At 51.5% G+C, this 16,898-nt stretch overlaps 2 protein-coding genes across 2 annotated transcripts; both read right to left on the bottom strand.

Annotated features, from left to right (window-relative positions):
• LOC135298262 (interleukin-17F-like) lies at positions 1-2,438 on the bottom strand. Its single transcript, XM_064415872.1, has 3 exons — positions 2,415-2,438; positions 1,332-1,552; positions 1-238 (listed from the first exon to the last, which is right to left on the bottom strand). The coding sequence occupies exons 1-3, from the start codon at positions 2,436-2,438 to the stop codon at positions 1-3; spliced, it is 483 nt and encodes a 160-aa protein (XP_064271942.1).
• A 4,847-nt stretch (positions 2,439-7,285) lies between these two features.
• On the bottom strand, positions 7,286-16,806 carry MCM3 (minichromosome maintenance complex component 3). The gene is made up of 17 exons (XM_064411621.1): positions 16,562-16,806; positions 16,002-16,114; positions 15,234-15,442; positions 14,539-14,669; positions 14,109-14,347; positions 13,532-13,640; positions 12,775-12,928; positions 11,583-11,714; positions 10,897-11,105; positions 10,233-10,407; positions 10,006-10,132; positions 9,589-9,739; positions 9,329-9,469; positions 9,013-9,119; positions 8,583-8,665; positions 8,001-8,076; positions 7,286-7,800 (listed from the first exon to the last, which is right to left on the bottom strand). The coding sequence occupies exons 1-17, from the start codon at positions 16,640-16,642 to the stop codon at positions 7,602-7,604; spliced, it is 2,436 nt and encodes an 811-aa protein (XP_064267691.1). The 5' UTR covers positions 16,643-16,806; the 3' UTR covers positions 7,286-7,601.
• Positions 16,807-16,898: the final 92 nt, after the last annotated feature.

Raw genomic sequence — 16,898 nt, 5'->3', positions numbered from 1 at the left:
CTAGGACTGGTGCTGGACGACGGGGGTGACGCAGGTGCAGCCCACGGTGATGACTCTCTTCTCCAGGCGGTAGGAGGGCGCGCAGCCGCGCTGCTCCCGCCGCAGCACCAGGATCTCCTGCTTGATGGGCACCGAGTTGAGGCCGTGGTCCTCCTGCCCCAGGGGGCTCACGCAGCCCGACAGGCGGCACCGGGCGTCGGCGATCACCCGCGGGAAGCGGTTGGGATCCTCGTCCAGCCTGGGAACGGGGGCACAAAACTGGTTTAAGCACCTGGACGTCGTGGTTTGGTAGGATCTTCTTGTTTATGTCTCTGTCAGGCTATTTAACCTGTGCTTTCTCACTGTGAGACACAAAGGATTTCCTTATCCTCAGCGGTTTCATAATGATTTCCTAGAAATGGAATCAGCGCTGGAGGGTAATACTGCTGTACCATTCCTTAGGAGCTGGTGAGTGGAGTGGAGCTGGGTTAAATAATATAGAACTCACAACTGGCCTATTCATTTTTGTTTGGTTTTAATTTCAATTAATTTGAATTTTAATTAATTTTAACAAATTTTAACTAATTTGTTTGTTGCTTTCTGTTAGGAAAATGTGAAATGTCAGTGTAGTCACACTATTCTTTTTCTAGAGGAATAATTAATTTCATTATTATTTCAACCCCATGCAGCACTATAAGCTTGGGGCAGAGGGGTTAGAAAGCTGCTCAGAGGAGCTGGGGAAGGGTCTGGAGCACAAAAAGCAGCTGAAGGAGATGGGAAAGGGGCTCAGCCTGGAGAAAAAGAGGCTCAGGGGGGACCTTGTGGCTCTGCACAACTCCCTGACAGGAGGGGACAGCCAGGGGGGTCAGGCTCTGCTGCCAGGGAAGAAGGGACAAGAGGAAACAGCCTCAAGTTGCTCCAGGGGAGGTTTAGATTGGTTATTAAGAAAAATTTCTTCCCTGAAAGGGTTCTTAAGGCCTGGCACAGCTGCCCAGGGAGGTGATGGAATCACCATCCCTGAAGGGCTTTAAAAGCCATGTGGATGTGGCTCTTGGGGACACGGGTCAGTGGTGGCCTTGGCAGTGCTGGGGGGATGGTTGGACTCAAAGACTTCAGAGGGATTTTCCAGCCTCAATGATTCTGTGGTTGATAAAGACTGACAAGATGATTAGAAACCATTCCAGTGATAGCCCCTTGCACTGCAAACAGTTTCTTTTAAAGAAATCTCAACCAACATCAGAACCATATTGATGGGACACTGGGCATAGGCTGAGAATGAACCACAGTCACCCCAAAAAACCATCTGTGGTGTGGCACATCCCTCACACTTTAGAGAACAACTGAACAGCTACCTGTAATCCCAAGGAGCGAGGGACCGGTTCCTGACATCTTGGACCATCCCAAAGGCATGATCTGAGTTGCTGATCCGAATGTCAACGTTCACTGTTGTGGGGAATTTGGGATCCTTTTGGTTCAGGCAGCCTTCCCTCAGCCTTGCAGAGGCACCAGCCTTTCTGTGGGGTGAGCTCCTCACAGTGAGGGCTAAAACCAGCACCAAAACCAGTGATCCGAACTGGGAGAGAGAAAGGTGTCATTAGTTCTGCCCAGTCAGGAAAGAGACAGCACAAAGAGCCAAGTCTTGGTTAGACTGGACCATCTTCATCCTTATATTTGTGTGAAATGGGCCAAGATGAGCAAATAGCAAAATGATGTTGATAAATCTCATCATAACTGATGCTAAACTCTGATTTAAATTCTGGTTCATAGTTGATTCTGCACCAGGAAGAGCATCTGTTCAACAAGCTATGAAGATCCTACTCTGTGGTCAGACAGCACCATCTTTCCATCTAAAAATTGGGGTAAGGACTCAGCTGACCCCTGTGCCTAAGCTTAAAACCTTGCCCAGCCATTGCTTTCTCAGGACAGTAAAAACTGACCACCCATAGTCCTTTTCCCAAGAAAATCTTGGATTCTTGGGCCATTTCCAGTAGGCAGAGTTTCAGTAAACAATAGAATCATGGAACATCCTAAATGGAAAGGGAATCACAAGGATCATTAAGTCCAGTTCCTAAAAAGAAGACAAAATAAATGCAGGGCTTTTAAGGAAATCACAGGAGCTGACAGTGCTGCAAATGCTACCCAGGATGAAATTCAAATGCACAGGTGTCCACAGTGAAATTTCAGCATGTTGTCTGCAAAAAGGACTCTGCCAAGCCCACATCAGCAGTGCTGATGAGTGAGAGATAAATAATTAATGGATAGTCCACCACACCCTTGTCACTCAGTCACCAAGCAGGTGCATCAGACACACCCAGCATCCCAGTCAGCTCCCAGCAAGACTAAAAGGGTTTTCTGCTCAAACCAGGGGATCTGCACCCTGCTTTCTCTCTTGCAGCAAATGCATCTTATCCTTTATTTTAGATATAAGTACTTACCCCAGCAGAGCTGCTGAAAGCCATGGTAACCTCCCTGCTGCTTTGGGTGGATGTTAGGGTGACAGGACAAGAGAATTCTTCTTTTCTGAGACCCTTTCAACCCTGCTTGTCTCAAAGCCAGTTCTGCTCTCCATTTTATAGCAAAGCTGAGGCACTACCATCCTTTCCATTGCAGCACAGCTGGCTTACCTGACTCAAGGATAGATGCTGATGGAGCAATTTTTAGCCCACTTCCTTGCATCTGCCTCCAAAAAAGGGAAGGGCAAATACTATTACCAGCATCCCAAATCAGCCAATAGCATTTATTGAGGCAGATCAAGAGATAAAGGGAAAAAAAAAAAAACAAACCACCAAACTGTTTAGGCAGGTGTTTTTTGGTTGGTTTTTTTTTTTTTTCCACTCCTTTCCACGGCCCTCTTTCTAATAATGGAGTTCTTTCACCACAAACTCATGTGGATGCACTTCCATGTGCCTCAAACAGGTCCAACAGCAGAGATCAGCAAGCTGCAAAGTCAGGTACCCAACAGGGACTTCAAAATGAGGGCAGAACATGGAGCCATTTAACCTCCCCTCACTGCAAATCCACGCCCACTTCGTCTTAGGGATCCTTGTGTCCTGCAGGGACTGGGCAGGGGAAGAATAAGTGCCATGGGGAATTCCTTCTGGGGATATCCCAGGAGCTGGGATGCCTTCCCTGCTGTGGTGACACATTGTGGAGAATTCTGAAAACTCATAGGTGCCCTGTTAGGGCCCTGACCACCCTCACCAGGAGCTCCATTCTGGCTCAGCTTTGACCCCCAGTCCCTGCCTGAGCTGTGCTGTTGGAATATTGGTCTCTTGTCCCTCCTCTGGCCCTGTAAACTGGGTGCACCTATGAGCAGCATTTCTGCTGGATGGGCTCCTTGGACATACATGGTGGTGAATGCTGGAGCATGAGGGGCCCAGACTTATGGAATAATCTGGAGCTTGTCCACTTTGATCTCTTTAGCACTCACACACACAGAGTTTCTTACTGATCCACCTTCATCCTTTCCTTTGCACACTTTGCTCCTGATCCTGTACATCCCATAAGTCTTGCACAATCCCAAAACATTCTAATAAGTCCCATGGCCCTGTAGCCAGCAAGGTGGTGTGAGGAAAGCCTCTCCTCACTTGTGTGGTGGGACTCATGTGGGATATGGTGGGACTTGTGTTGACCATCACCCTTGAACAGCCCTGAAAGAGCTGGGTCAGGAGCTTCATTTGAATTCCTCCACCTGGTCCTGTTCCTTTGTGTTCATGGAAGATTTAATCCCTCTCAATCACACGATCCTCACTTAATAATTAACAGGAGAGGCAGGCATGGAAATGGAAGTGGAAACAGGATTCTGCAGCCTGTGATCCAGAAAGGAGCAGCCACCAACTGGAAAGTTGTTGCATGTGGTGTTTCCCTGGAGCACCAGCAGGTCTCTTTGGAAGTAAAAGCTATTTTTATGGCAGAAAAAAACTAAAAAAACAAACAAAAAAACCAAACAAAAAAAAAAAAAAAAAAAAAAAAACACAAAAAACCAAACACATAACAACTTGATGAAGCTTATTTGTGGATAAAATCCCTGAGAGAAACCTTTCCCAAAGCTATGTAGCCAAGCCAGAAGTAAAGGACTAAACTGTAGTACTCTTCAACAAATTCATCTCAAGTCATCCATGGAATCAACAGATTCATGACATTTTCAGTCCTACAAAAAAAATAAAATCAGAAACCTCTTGCAAATTCACAGAACTTTCCAAGAAGAGACTGATGGTCCCCGCATTGTCACCCTCTCTTGAATCACAGCAGCAGAAATCTCCACTGAGTGATGTTTTACATCACTGCAGGATGTTGTCATGACTTTGTGGTCTGGTTCAACTGACAGCTCAGAGCCCAGCCACTCTTCTCCTGTACATTTGTCACATTTCAGGTTACCCAGGCCACCTGAGGCCACACCAGTGCTGTGACACACGTTCCTATTCTGACTGTCCCAAATATTCACCAGCGCACCTACTGAGATGTGACACAGAGCGTGGAGGAGCAAGAGAGGGTAGAATTACCAGAAATCCACTCTTTTTAGCCCAGAAGCTGACCTCCTTTTTTTCCCCCTGAATGTTCACCGTGAAAGGAAAGGGCACTGCCATAAAAATGGGTTGGATTGTGCAGGAACAGGGGTGAGTGGAAATGGTTACATGTGACGAAGCAATGACGTTGTCACACCAAACACCGGATTATGAACCCCCACCACCACTTTCCACTCACTTCTTGTGCCTTCAGCAGCTTGTAACTTCAGCAGGGATTCCCTCTTTGACCCAGAATTTCCTACAATTGAACTTGAGCTGAAGTTAACTAAAAAAAAAAATTCTAATCAAAAAGAGACTACCATACATGAGTCATTGTAAGGGAGGGAAAATATTTTTATTCCTAGAATCACAGAATGGCTCTGGTGGGAAGGGACATTAAAGATCATACAGTTCCACTATCCCAGGCTGCTCCAAACCCCAGCCTTGGACACTTCCAGGGATCCAGGGGCAGCCACAGCTTCTCTGGGCAAGCTGTGCCAGGGCCTCCCCACCCTCACAGGGAAGATGTTTTTTCCCTTATAGATAGGAATATAAAGTTATCTCAAAAAGCCTTTCCCTCTCACACATCAAGGGCTTGGAGCAGGGATGGGGACTTGGAGATAAAAGAGTATTTTAATTCCACTTACAAGAACTTCTCTACTCTTGAGTTTCTGTAAGGAAACAACACTGTTTGCACTGCAGGATATGTTACACACTGAGGTTCAGGTTTGTTGAGGAGAACACTCCATGTGTGGAGACATGAGGCTTGACTCCATTTTCTCAGAAGGCTGATTTATTATCTTATGATATATATTATATTAAAATACTACATTAAAACTGTACTAAAAGAACAGAGAGAGAAGAACGATCAGAAGGCTACAAAGAACAAGAACAGGATAGAATGCCTAACAAAATCCTGTGACTGCTCACAGCCTCGGCACAGATGACTGTGATTGGTCACTAATAGAAAACAATCCACATGGACCAATGGAAGATGCACTTGTATTCCACAGCAGCAGAGTGTTGTTGTTTACATTTCTTTCCCGAGGCCCTCAGCTCTCAGGAGGGAAAAATCCTAGCAGAAGGATTTTTCATAAAATATCATAGCTACACAGGGTTCCATGGATGATTGAATCACAGAATAATATGGGTTGGAAAGAACCTTACAGACCCATCCAGTCTCACCCCCTGCCATGGGCAGGGACACCTTCCACAGCCTGCAGCAGCTAAAGGCTGAAATCACAGCCTCCAAAATCTCCAGATGACAGGGTCAAATAAAAATTTCAGCTGCAGCACAGGACACGGCTTGTACTTCCAGCAGATTGCTCCTGCCTCTCCAGCCACCTCTGGCAGTTTTTCCCTTGTCAACAAAGACTCCTCTCCCAATTGCAAAGGATGTACCGAGGTGTCCACCAGCACACGGGGGATGGTAGTCACCCACAGCCTACAGGATAGGGAATTAACCACATTTCTCTACCCTGCAGCTCCTCCTGGTGTCCTCTCACGGGAAATTCAGTATTAGCGGTTCCCCAGCTGTAAGGGCAAGGAAAACACAAAATCATGGAATTATGGAATGGGCAGGGACACCTTCTACTATTCCAGGTTGCTCCAAGGCCTATCCAACCTGGCCTTGGACACTTCTACGGATTCAGGGGCCTCCCCACCCTCACAGGAAAAAAATTCTCCCCAGTATCCCATCTATCCCTACCCTCTGGCAGTGAGAAGCCATTCCCCTTGTCCTGTCCCAAGTCCCTCTCCAGCTCTCTTGGAGGCCCTTTAGGCACTGGAAGGGGCTCTTAAGTCCCTCCAGATCCTTCTCCAGGCTGAACAATTCCAGCTCTCCCATCCCATCTCCAAAGCAGAGGATTTGTGTTTAACTTTTACCAGTTTTTGCAGCTTTGAGCCAGACCCGCTTGAAGGTCCAAGGTTGCTCTGTACCAGCACAATACACTCACCCAGAGATCCTTAGGCTGCAAACATGCAAAATCCCCTCCAACCCTGCTGTCATGGCTGTGTTGCATGAGAGGAGCTCCAAAATCTGGCATTTAGAGCTCACCATGCAGCTGAAGTCCTTCCACAGCAGCACAAATCCCACCTGTGTATGTGCAGCTGTATCCCCACAAGTGGGAATTCTGCATCTTCCTGAACACCCAGTCATGGGGTGAACAGTATGGGCATTTTTATAACCCAAATAAAGGTCTATGGCACCCAGAAAGAAGGGAGCTGTGCATGTGTCTGGAGATAGGCAGTGACAACAGCAAACCTATTCAGGGGTTTCTCCAAAGCTCAAATTCGCAAAGACAAAAATAAAAAGAAATTAAAGAAAACCCAAACCTTCAGCAGCTCTGGACCACAAGCAGCCAGAACTGGTTTGATTGTGTGTTCAGCTTTTCTTGAAAGTTTGCCATCCCCAGGACACAAGCCCAGGCTAAAGGCAGGAGCAGGAAGAGATGGAATCTACCTGTGCCAGGGACACATTCCCTGGGCAGCTCTGAGACCTTCCAGGTTCCTTCCCTGGGGGCAAAACCTCCATCAGGGGTGTGAAATCTGGAAATTCAAGTTGACCCATGGGCACTGGAACAGATCAGACTACACCTGGCCCTCCATTGCCAGGAATCATCCTCCACAAGATAGGTAGGAAGGGCAGAACCAACAGGACAGGCTTTAGGCACCTTTTCCTGTGAGACAAGCAGATCTAAGCTATACAATAGGGGAAAAATAGAAAAAAAAAGGAGGAAATAAAAGCTTCACTAACAGTGGAGCTCTCATATTGATTCTCATCACCACTACTGAATGCTGGATTCCAAAATCCAGATTTTTTATTTAAAAGCTGGAAGTCTTAACACCAAAGCTAAAAACAATACATTAAAAACACTGATAATTTGCTCCTAAGTTTTTCCTTTCGTCTCCTTGCAGAAACCTCTTTCCAAATCTCCACTCTGAAGACAGCAAAACTTCCAGAGCTCCTGCCTCTTTTCTTTAGTGCCAGAAATGCACAGCAAGGAAGCGCACAGACTTCAGCTCCCCAAAATCCAGCTCAGCCACCTGCAGCATTCAAACACGAAGAATCTCCAGGCTGAGAGTCCACGAAAAACTTGGGCTCCTCCATGCAGAAGCTCAGATTAAGAAGATAATGTCATCAGACACCATGATCTGGTTGTCATCCTGCATGTGGGCCAGGGCCACCTTCACCTCGGCCGCCGAGAAGGGCTCGGGGTTGTCGCGGTTGATGGATTCCATCACTTTCTTCAGGCCCACAGACTGGGCATGGGAGGCTTTGAACACCTCCAGGAGAGCAGCCTTGAACGCTTTCAACCTGGTCAGAGGAGAAGGAATCAGCCTTGGAGAATACACAAAAATCCTAGCACTTGTTCCCAGCCCAGGATGCCTCAGCCCTTCCCCATTCCAGGAGCAGCGCTCAGGAGGAAAGGCAAAAGCTGGAGCTGGGAGCATCAGAGATGTATCTCCAGCATGGGACAACAGCCTGGAGCCACTGGGGGAGGTGGACACACTCACCTTGGCTCAGCCAACTCCAACTTCTTCCCTTCACCAGCTCCTGAGGCTTCGGGCGTTTTCGGAGGGTGTGCCTGAACTGGAGCAGAAGGAAGAGTTACCTTCACCCTGAGCCTGGTGTCCAACTACCCAGAGGGCAAAAGTGTTGGGCTCAGCAGCGGGGGTGATGCCAAACTGCCTCCCAGTACTGTTATTTATGCTGTGGTTTGGAGGTGGATGGAAAAAATTTAATCAGCAATAGAGTCACAGAATGGTTTGGGTAGGAAGGGACTTAAAAGATCATCCAGTTCCAACCCCTGTTATGGACAGGGACACTTTCCACTATCCAAGGTTGCTCCAAGGCCCATGCAACCTGGCCTTGGACACTTCCATGGATTCAGGAAGCTGTGCCAGGGCCTCACCACCCTCACAGCCAAGATTTTCTTCCTAATATCCCATCTAACCCTGTCCCACGTGGATCTGTGGCTATGAATGGTACTGTACCATGCCAGGGACCACAGGTAACAGCAGCATTGCTGCTCCCCAGGCTGTGCAGACCCAGCAGCACCCTCAAGGAGCCAGGTGTCACCAAACGCAGGGACTCACCCTGTGGCATCTCCTCCTCAGCATCACTGAAGTCGTACGGGTCGTAGGAGCCCTCCTCGCCTTCCGTGCGCGCCTTCTTCCTTCTGGGAGGGGAAGCAGGGGTCACCCGAGGGTTTGGGTTGGAAAGGACATTAAGGATCATCCTGTTCCACCCTCTGCTATGGGCAGGGACACTTTCTTCAATCCCATGTTACTCCAAGTCCTGTCCAGCCTGGCCTTGGACACTTCCAGGGATTCAGGGGCAGCCACAGCTTCTCTGGGCACCCTGTGCCAGGGCTATCCAGCCAGTTCTTTATCCATTAAATTATGATGTCCTTCTACTACAAATGGGTTGGGACAAACCACCTGGCTGAGCAAAAACATGGCAACCTCAGAGGAGGCTAGTGCCCTTTGCACCATGTCCCTCCCATTCCCGTGCTGTGGCCCCTACCTCCTTGTCCTGCGCTCCTCCTTGTCCTGCAACTCCTGATCTTCCTCTTTCTCAGTCTCTGAGTCATCATCCACTGGCTTCCTGCGCTTTTTCTCCTTCTCCAGCACCTGTGTGGCAAAGGTAGGATGGACTCAGACCTCATTTTCACTCAAGCTGCTTTTGGGGACCACCCAAAATCCTGAAGTGGTGGCCTGATCCCACACTGTGCCCAGGGAAGTTCACACCAGCAGCCCAGGGTGCTCAGCTTGCACCACATCCAGCCTTTCCAATGACAATCTCAGGATCCCCTGGGAACAGAGGGACACTTTCCCCCCACCTTTTTGAAGTAGGCGAACTGCACCAGCTCCAGAGCTGCCTCAGCATCCTGCATATCCACAGTCTTGTTCATCCTGGCCTTGGCATGGGCTGTGGAGAGGCGGATCAGGGTCTCCAGGGTCCGGGCTGTGATGGGAGAGGTCTGGGGGGACAGAGAGAGGTGTCTGTGTGAGCCTCACAAGGCCAAGGTGGAAAACACCCATAAGAAGAGAGGCCTGTGCCTCAGTTTCCCTCCTCCTGGCCCAAGAAGGAGCTGCTCACCCTGGCCACGTCCGAGTTCATCTGGCTCTGGCTGCGCAGGCGGGAATACTCCTCAGCGATGTAGCTCGCCGCCTCCTCGGTCAGCACGGGCTTGATCATCTTTGCTACATGGATGTACTTCCTCATGAACTCCATGCTGACAACCTTCTCCCTGCAGGAATGCACGTACATCTACATTAGGTACAGTGGGGATGGGCTTCCCATCCATTTCTACCCCTCCAGGGGCATCTAGGTGTGTAGGGAATTTAGCTCCAGATGTTCCCCACCTGCCTGGCACAAGAGACCAAGCAAGGCTCCCTTAGCACCCTACCCATGGATCAGCTGGAGCACCGCTGGCACTGTCTGGATACTCAGGCCAAACCCATGAACCCACAGTGCTGGACACCCTCAGGGAGCTCCAGGGGATGAAGGACTCACTTGCGGCGGTTGGGCCCGTGCAGGAGGTCATCGTGTTTCTCATAGACCTGCAGCTCCTGCTCCTCCTCCTGCATGAAGTCAGGGTCATCCGTAGCCAGCATCTCCACAGCACTGCCCAGGGGCATGGCTGGAAAGGGGAATGTACAGAGAACAGGATTTTACCCTCTGAAGCAAGTTCTAATAGTCCCCAAGAGCTGCCACCTTGGCTGAGGAGGGCTGGGACTCACCATCCCCATCCTGCTCGTTGGGGTTGCGGTAGCGGTGCATCCGCAGGACGTGGTCTGAGATCTCCTTGTCCTGCTCGGGGTCCATCTGGTCCAGCACGATGAAGAGCAGGTCAAAACGGGAGAGCAGGGAGTCCTGCATGCCAATGTTCTCCATGGGTGTCTTGTACTGGTCATACTGGGGAAGGACAGTGTGAGGGGTTACAGGAGAGCATCACTGGCCCGTGTGGCTGCCAGGGAGGTTGGAAGAACCTCCTTGGGCCAGGCCTAAAAGGATGGATGGATGGATGGATGGATGGATGGATGGATGGATGGATGGATGGATGGATGGACACCACACCAAACCCAGCCTGCTGCAACAGTACAGCCACTTTTCCCCTCCTGCAAGGCTCTTATTTCTAAGAAAAACAAGTATTTTTTGTGATCCCTGATCAGACACCAAGACTGAGGCTCATCATCAACATGAGGGTCCAGTGGGCTGCCCAAACACCCAAAACATGCTGAGAAACCCCAGGAGCTCCTCTCTCCTCCAGCAAAGCTCCACAACAGACACCAAACCAACAAGGTCTTTGCTGTGCCACGCACCCAAGTCACTGCTTTGGGGGATCTTTTGGAATTCACCAGCCGCCTCCTCCCTCCTCCAGGGCAGGGTAACACCAGCACTCACCCGGCCGTAGACGGGGTTGGCAGCAGCCAGGACACTGCAGCGGGAGTTGAGGCGGGCCTGGATGCCAGCCTTGGCGATGGTGACCCGTCCCTGCTCCATCACCTCGTGGATGGCCGTGCGGTCGATGTCGGACATCTTGTCGAACTCGTCGATGCACACCACGCCCCTGTCAGCCAACACCATGGCTCCCGCTTCCAGGCGCCGCTCCCCTGGAATGGCACGGGGGAAAGCAGGGTCAGCCATCATCCACTGGTCCTACACATCTCCTGCCCTGCCGTACCCATCACCCCTGGGATGAGGGTGAACCTCAAGGTGCAGCAGAATTCTTCTGGGTTGCTCTCTGACTCAATTCTACAGCAGATAGAATGCTAAGGGAAAGGATCAGGGTTAGGAATGTCTTCCCATGAGGAAGGCTGCTGCTAGCCCTCAGATGCAGCACCAAGTGGAAGAAGAGTAAAGAAAACCACCACCTAAGAGAAGTGGAGAAAATATCGCAAAACACGGAATCCCATGATCCAAATAATCATAAAGCTTCTGGTGGAGTAGGTCCTGCAAGTGTCACTGCAGATCCAACATCATAAAATCATTAAGGTTGGAAAAGACCTCCCAGATCATCGAGATGAGCAGCCTTGGATGTCACAGAGTCCCTGCCAGCAGTTAACAGCCATCACCCCAGTGCTCCTCACCTGTCTCCTGGTCTGTGGTGACGGCAGCGGTGAGGCCGACGCCGGAGGAGCCCCTGCCAGTGGTGGGGATGGCTCGGGGTGCTGTGCTCAGCACGTACCTCAGCAGCTGGGATTTGGCCACAGAAGGGTCTCCTGGGATGGAGAATGGCATGTTTAGGAACTCATGCCCTGGGTATAACTGCACCATCACCCTGTGTCTGGTTTGGGGGTGTTCAGAGTGGGGGCAGGTGGAGGGGAAGGGGAGAGAAGGGTTTTGTTCAGACTTCATAAAATAAGGTAAGCAGATGATCTTCCCACTATCATCAATAAACGCATGGGAGGAAACAGGGAAGATGGAGATAAGAGACTTGAGGTGATGGGGATGGGACAAGAGGCAATGGAGACAATTCAGAATACAGGAAACTCCAATGAGACATCAGAAACAATAAAAGTCTCCTTGACCATGGGCAAACACTGGGATAATGACTCACAGAGGTCATGGAATCCCCTAGAACCATGGAAATGGTTTGGGTTGGAAAGGACATTAAAGGTCACCTTGTTCCAAGCCCCTGCCATGAGCATGGACACCTCCCACTATCCCAGGTTGCTCCAAGCCCAGTCCAGCTTGGCCTTGGACACTTCCAGGGATTCAGGAGCAGCCACAGCTTCTCTGGGCAGCCTGTGCCAGGGCCTCATCACCCTCACAGAGAAAAATTTCTTCCCAATATCCCATCTAACCCTGTCCTCTGGCAGTGGAAAGCCACTGCCCCCTGTCCTGTCTTTCCAGATCCTTGTACCACATCCCTCTCCAGGTCTCCTGGAGCCCCTTTAGGCACGGCAAGGGGCTCCAAGGTGTCCCTGGAGATTTCTCCAGGCCACACAACCCCAGCTCTCCCAGCCTGGTTCCAGAGCAGGGGAGGTCCATTCCTTGCACTCCTGTCTAAGGTTTCCTCTGCACTCCTTCTAACAGGTCCACACCTCTCTTGTGCTGATGACTCCACATCTGGACACATCTCCATCCCTGGATGTGTTCAAAACCAACTGGACAAGTCCCAAAACAACCTGGCCTACCAGTGACACCTGCTCAGCTCTGCACACATCCCTGGACCAGGAACCTCCAGATGTCCTTTCTAACTTCAGCTACTCCACAAAACTAAATCCACAACCTTCCCTCACCCCCAACCAAGGGTGCCTCTGCCCAGCCCTCCCAGACCTATCAGCAAGATGTTGATGTCTCCTCGGATGCGGCTCCCGTTGTCCAGGATCCTCTCCACCCCTCCCAGCAGCATGCAGAGGATGGCCTTCTTGATGTACTCATGCCCATGGATGCTGGGAGCCAGGGATCTGGCCAGCTGGTCAAAGATATCCTAGGGAGAAGACACAGAGCATAGCTCATCACATGGGCTGGAGCAAGCAAGAACAAGCAATACTTCAAATAGCATTTCAGACCAATTTTCAGCTTATTCCTATCATAGAGCCATATGGATGAAAATTATTTGGAAAGGAGAAGACTGTTGGTCAGAGTTTTCTTTCACAGTGGGATTTATATGAAGTCCAGGACCATCTTGTCATTGTCACCCAAACAAGCACTGGAAGCAGCGAGAGCAAGGCTTGCTACTCTCTGTGCTACAAAGGAAAGCTCTGAGCATGAGAGGCAGGGGCAGAACCCCATTGCCTCAGTCTGGTGTGAGAAAAGAGGTGTTTCTCCTGCAGGGCAAACTCCCTGGAAACCTGCTGGTAGGGTCAAGACACAGCAGAGCTGCCAGCAGGAAGGATGCTCAGCAAGCAGTACAGCAGCAGCAATAAAAACAACAGGACCTGATCACAGTCCAAGCAGAAAATTCAAAGAAAATTAGTAAGAAAATCCAACAACCTGCTAAAAGGCTTGAAGAGCAACTTGTAACCCAACAAGAACCTGCTTAGCCACATGCCAAGCTGAAACTTCATGCCTGGACACAAGATTTAGATACCTTGGAGCGGCTCTTGCTGAATCTCTTGATCTTGGCCACATCTGAAGCAGAGTAGAGAGGCCGGAGGTCTTTGCTCATCTGCTTCACGTGGCAGGCAATGAGGATGGTCCTGGAGAAGGGACACAGCTGTGGTCAGCTCTGCAAACCCCACAGAGACAAAGCAGAAGCTTCCACAGAGCCACCACTTTCTCTAGCAAGCCCTGGAAGGGGGTGGGAAGCTTTGACAGCTGTAGCATTCTTGATCTGACTGTGCTGTACCACCAGTGGAGTATCTTTTAAACTGAACAGGCTCCCAAAATAATGGTCACAGCCCCAAGGCTGCCAGAGCTGCAGGAGAGTTTGGACAACACTCTCAGGGCTGCACAGGGTGGCACTGATGGGGTGTCCTGTGCAGGGCCAGGAACTGGACTCAATGATCTTTGTAGGTCCTTTCCAGCTCAGCATACCTGGTAAATAGTATCAAGGTGCAAACCACTTCCAAGTGATTTAAGCCACTGTTTGACCCAGCTCTCCGATGACCACCTGCCAGAGACCCAACCAAACAGGGTGAGAGGGCTGAAGCCCCAGGAAGACCCACCTGAAGGTGCCTGAAGTGTAGCCCCCTTTCTTCCCCGGCAGGCAGCGGTACGTCCCCACCACCTGGACACGGTCCCCAGGCTTCACCTTGTCCACCAGGTCATCGTCCAGAACCACGTCCACCGAGCGTGGCAGCTGCCCTGCTGGGGCCTTCTCAGGCATCTCCTGGATGGTGACGGTCTGGTGGTCCTTGTAGACAGAGAGGCCAAACTCTGTCTCCAGCGGGTTGTTCTCTTCATCCTAAAGCAGGAACCCAAATTAAAAGGTGAGCACCGTTTTTCAGGAGAGCAGGGAGGACACAGGCTGCATCACCCACCCTGCACAGGGCTGATGGAAAGGGTTGTTTAGCAGGACTGGAGGCTGGGGCTCAGCAGCTCCATACTGAAGCTGGCACATTCTCCCTAGAGGAACCTGCTGCTTCTTCTCCTCACCTTTGTAGGGTAGATGGAGCTGGAAGGGTAAGCATCCAGGGAGGTCATGTCTGTGTATCGGCGCTCAATTGTTTTCTTGGTAGCTGGGCAATAATGGACACTCCGGACAACTTTGGGACGCACCAGAGAGCCTGGGGTTGGAAAAGAGAGGAGTTAGGGCTGGGATGTCCCACCCCTCTGTCAGCAGACAGCCCCCAAAAGGGTCTCCAACATTAAAATTACTTGGGTCACAACTCACTGTCCAACATGGGCAGGAGTGGCTGATTTTAAAGACCATCCCGACACTCAAGACCTTCAGCCAAGCTCCCTGGCCCAGGTTGGCAGCATACAGAATCACAGGATGGTTTGGTTTGGAAGGAACATTAAAGATCATCCAGTTTCACTCCCTGCCATGGCCACAGACACATTCCACTCTCCCAGGTAGCTTCAAGCCCCTTCCATTTTGACCTTGGATGCTTCCAGGGATCCAGGGGCAGCTACAGCTTCTCTGGGCAACCTGTGCCAGGGCCTCCCCACCCTCATAGCCAAGAATTCCTCCCCAATATCCCACCTAATCCTACCCTCTGTCAGTGTAAAACCATTGCCCCTTGTCCCAAGTCCCTTTCCACACCACAGCTCCTGCAGGGCTCCAGCTCCTCCACAGCAAACCCCTGGCCCCTCCACACCCGCAGCCCCTGGGTGTCCCCCAGCCTCACACTTTGTCACGATGCCCTCCACGCAGACAATGCAGCTGAGGAAACAGGCTGTCAGGGTCCGTGGGGACACGTGCTTGGAGCCAAAGCTGCCCTCCAGCCCGATGTAGAAGTCCTCATACTGCTTGGCATAGGTGGCATCGACGGAGGCAACGAAATCCTTCAGGGCACGCTGGAAGGCAATCAGCTCCTCGAAGGCATTGCTCAGGAGCCTGCAGCACAGGGAGGTCACAGAGCAGGTGAGTCAACCCCTTCCTCATCAATTCTTTTCCCACATTCCTGCGTGCTCCACGAGTTTACCAGGAGCAGGAGGTGAAAAAACCTAAAGTCCATCACAGCTCTGTGTGAGGTGCACTGGCACCAAGAGCCAGGAGGAGAACAATTCCAAGCATATCTAGAAAGCCTCACGTGACCCTGGCCAGACTTGCAAGGCTAGTCCAAAATATCCCAAAAAGGCTGAGAGAAGTGGGGTTGGTCAACCTGGAAAAGACCTTAGAGCTCCTTTCAGTGCCTAGAGGGGCTCCAAGACAGCTGGACAGGGACTTGGGACAAGGGCATGGAAGGAGAGGACAAGGAGGAATAGCTTCATGCTTCCAGAGGGAAGGGTTAGATGGCATATTAGGAAGGAATTGTTCCTTGTGAGGGTGGGGAGGCCCTGGCTTTCACCAGAGGACAAGGTTTGGTGCTTTCTTGTGACAAATGACCTGCAGAACCAGGGCTGGACCTTTGAAACCCCTCTCAAGCACAGTGCCCCAGGTGTCCCACGCCCACCTGCTGGCTCTCTTCTCGTTCTTGCGCCGCAGGTCGTTGATGTTGACGATGAGCCGATACTGGTTCTCACTGATCATGTCCCGCACCTTGCTCTGGTAAATCCCTTGGTCTTCCTGCAAGTGGGAGTGGGGGGAAAGACACAAAAAAGCAACTCACTTTGCATGTCCGCCTGTATGAAAAAACCCCAGGGGCCCATTCCTGCAGAGCTGGATGCCCTTTATCCCACTGGTGAAGCAGGAAGGGGCAACACATGGACCAGGTGCTCCCTAAACCCTGGTAGGAATGGGGGGACACAGGGACCAGGGGCTCCCAACCCCCTGGGGTACATGGCGGAGAGGATCAGGTGGTTCCCAGCTTCCAGGGGCATGGATTTGGGGGGACGGATGGGCACAGGGACCAAATGTTCCCGAACTTCGGGAGTAGCCATGGGGCGGGGGCGCACAGGGATGAGATACTCCCTAGTCCCCGAGGATACAGCGGGGAGGGGACATGGGGACACAGATCAGGTGTCCCCCAACCCCGGGGGGCACGCAGCACCCACGCCTCCCAGCTCGTCTCACCTCATCGTCCAGGAAATCGAGGTAATCGCGCTGCGCCTCCCGCAGCTCCGCGTCCTCCAGCCCGCCCGCCGGCGCCGCCATTCTGCCGGCCGCCCCGGGACGGATCCTCCGCTGCCGCTGCCGCTGCTGCTGCCGGGGAAGGCGGCGAGAGCCGAGGGGAGCCGGCTGGCCCCGCGATCAGATCAGACCCCGCGATCCGGCCCCGCGATCCGGGCCCGCGATCCGCCCCCGCCGCGCTCCCGTTTCGCGCCAAACGCGGCTCCTTTCCCGCCACCACGCGGGAAACCCGCCCCCGGCCCGCCCCTTGGCGCTGCTGATTGGTCAGTAACTCCCAGAG

This window comes from Passer domesticus, chromosome 3 (assembly GCF_036417665.1).
Source record: "Passer domesticus isolate bPasDom1 chromosome 3, bPasDom1.hap1, whole genome shotgun sequence".
Classification (NCBI taxonomy): Eukaryota; Metazoa; Chordata; class Aves; order Passeriformes; family Passeridae; genus Passer; species Passer domesticus.
Note: the sequence above shows the minus strand (reverse complement) of the source record. Positions and strands in the feature narration are given on the sequence as shown.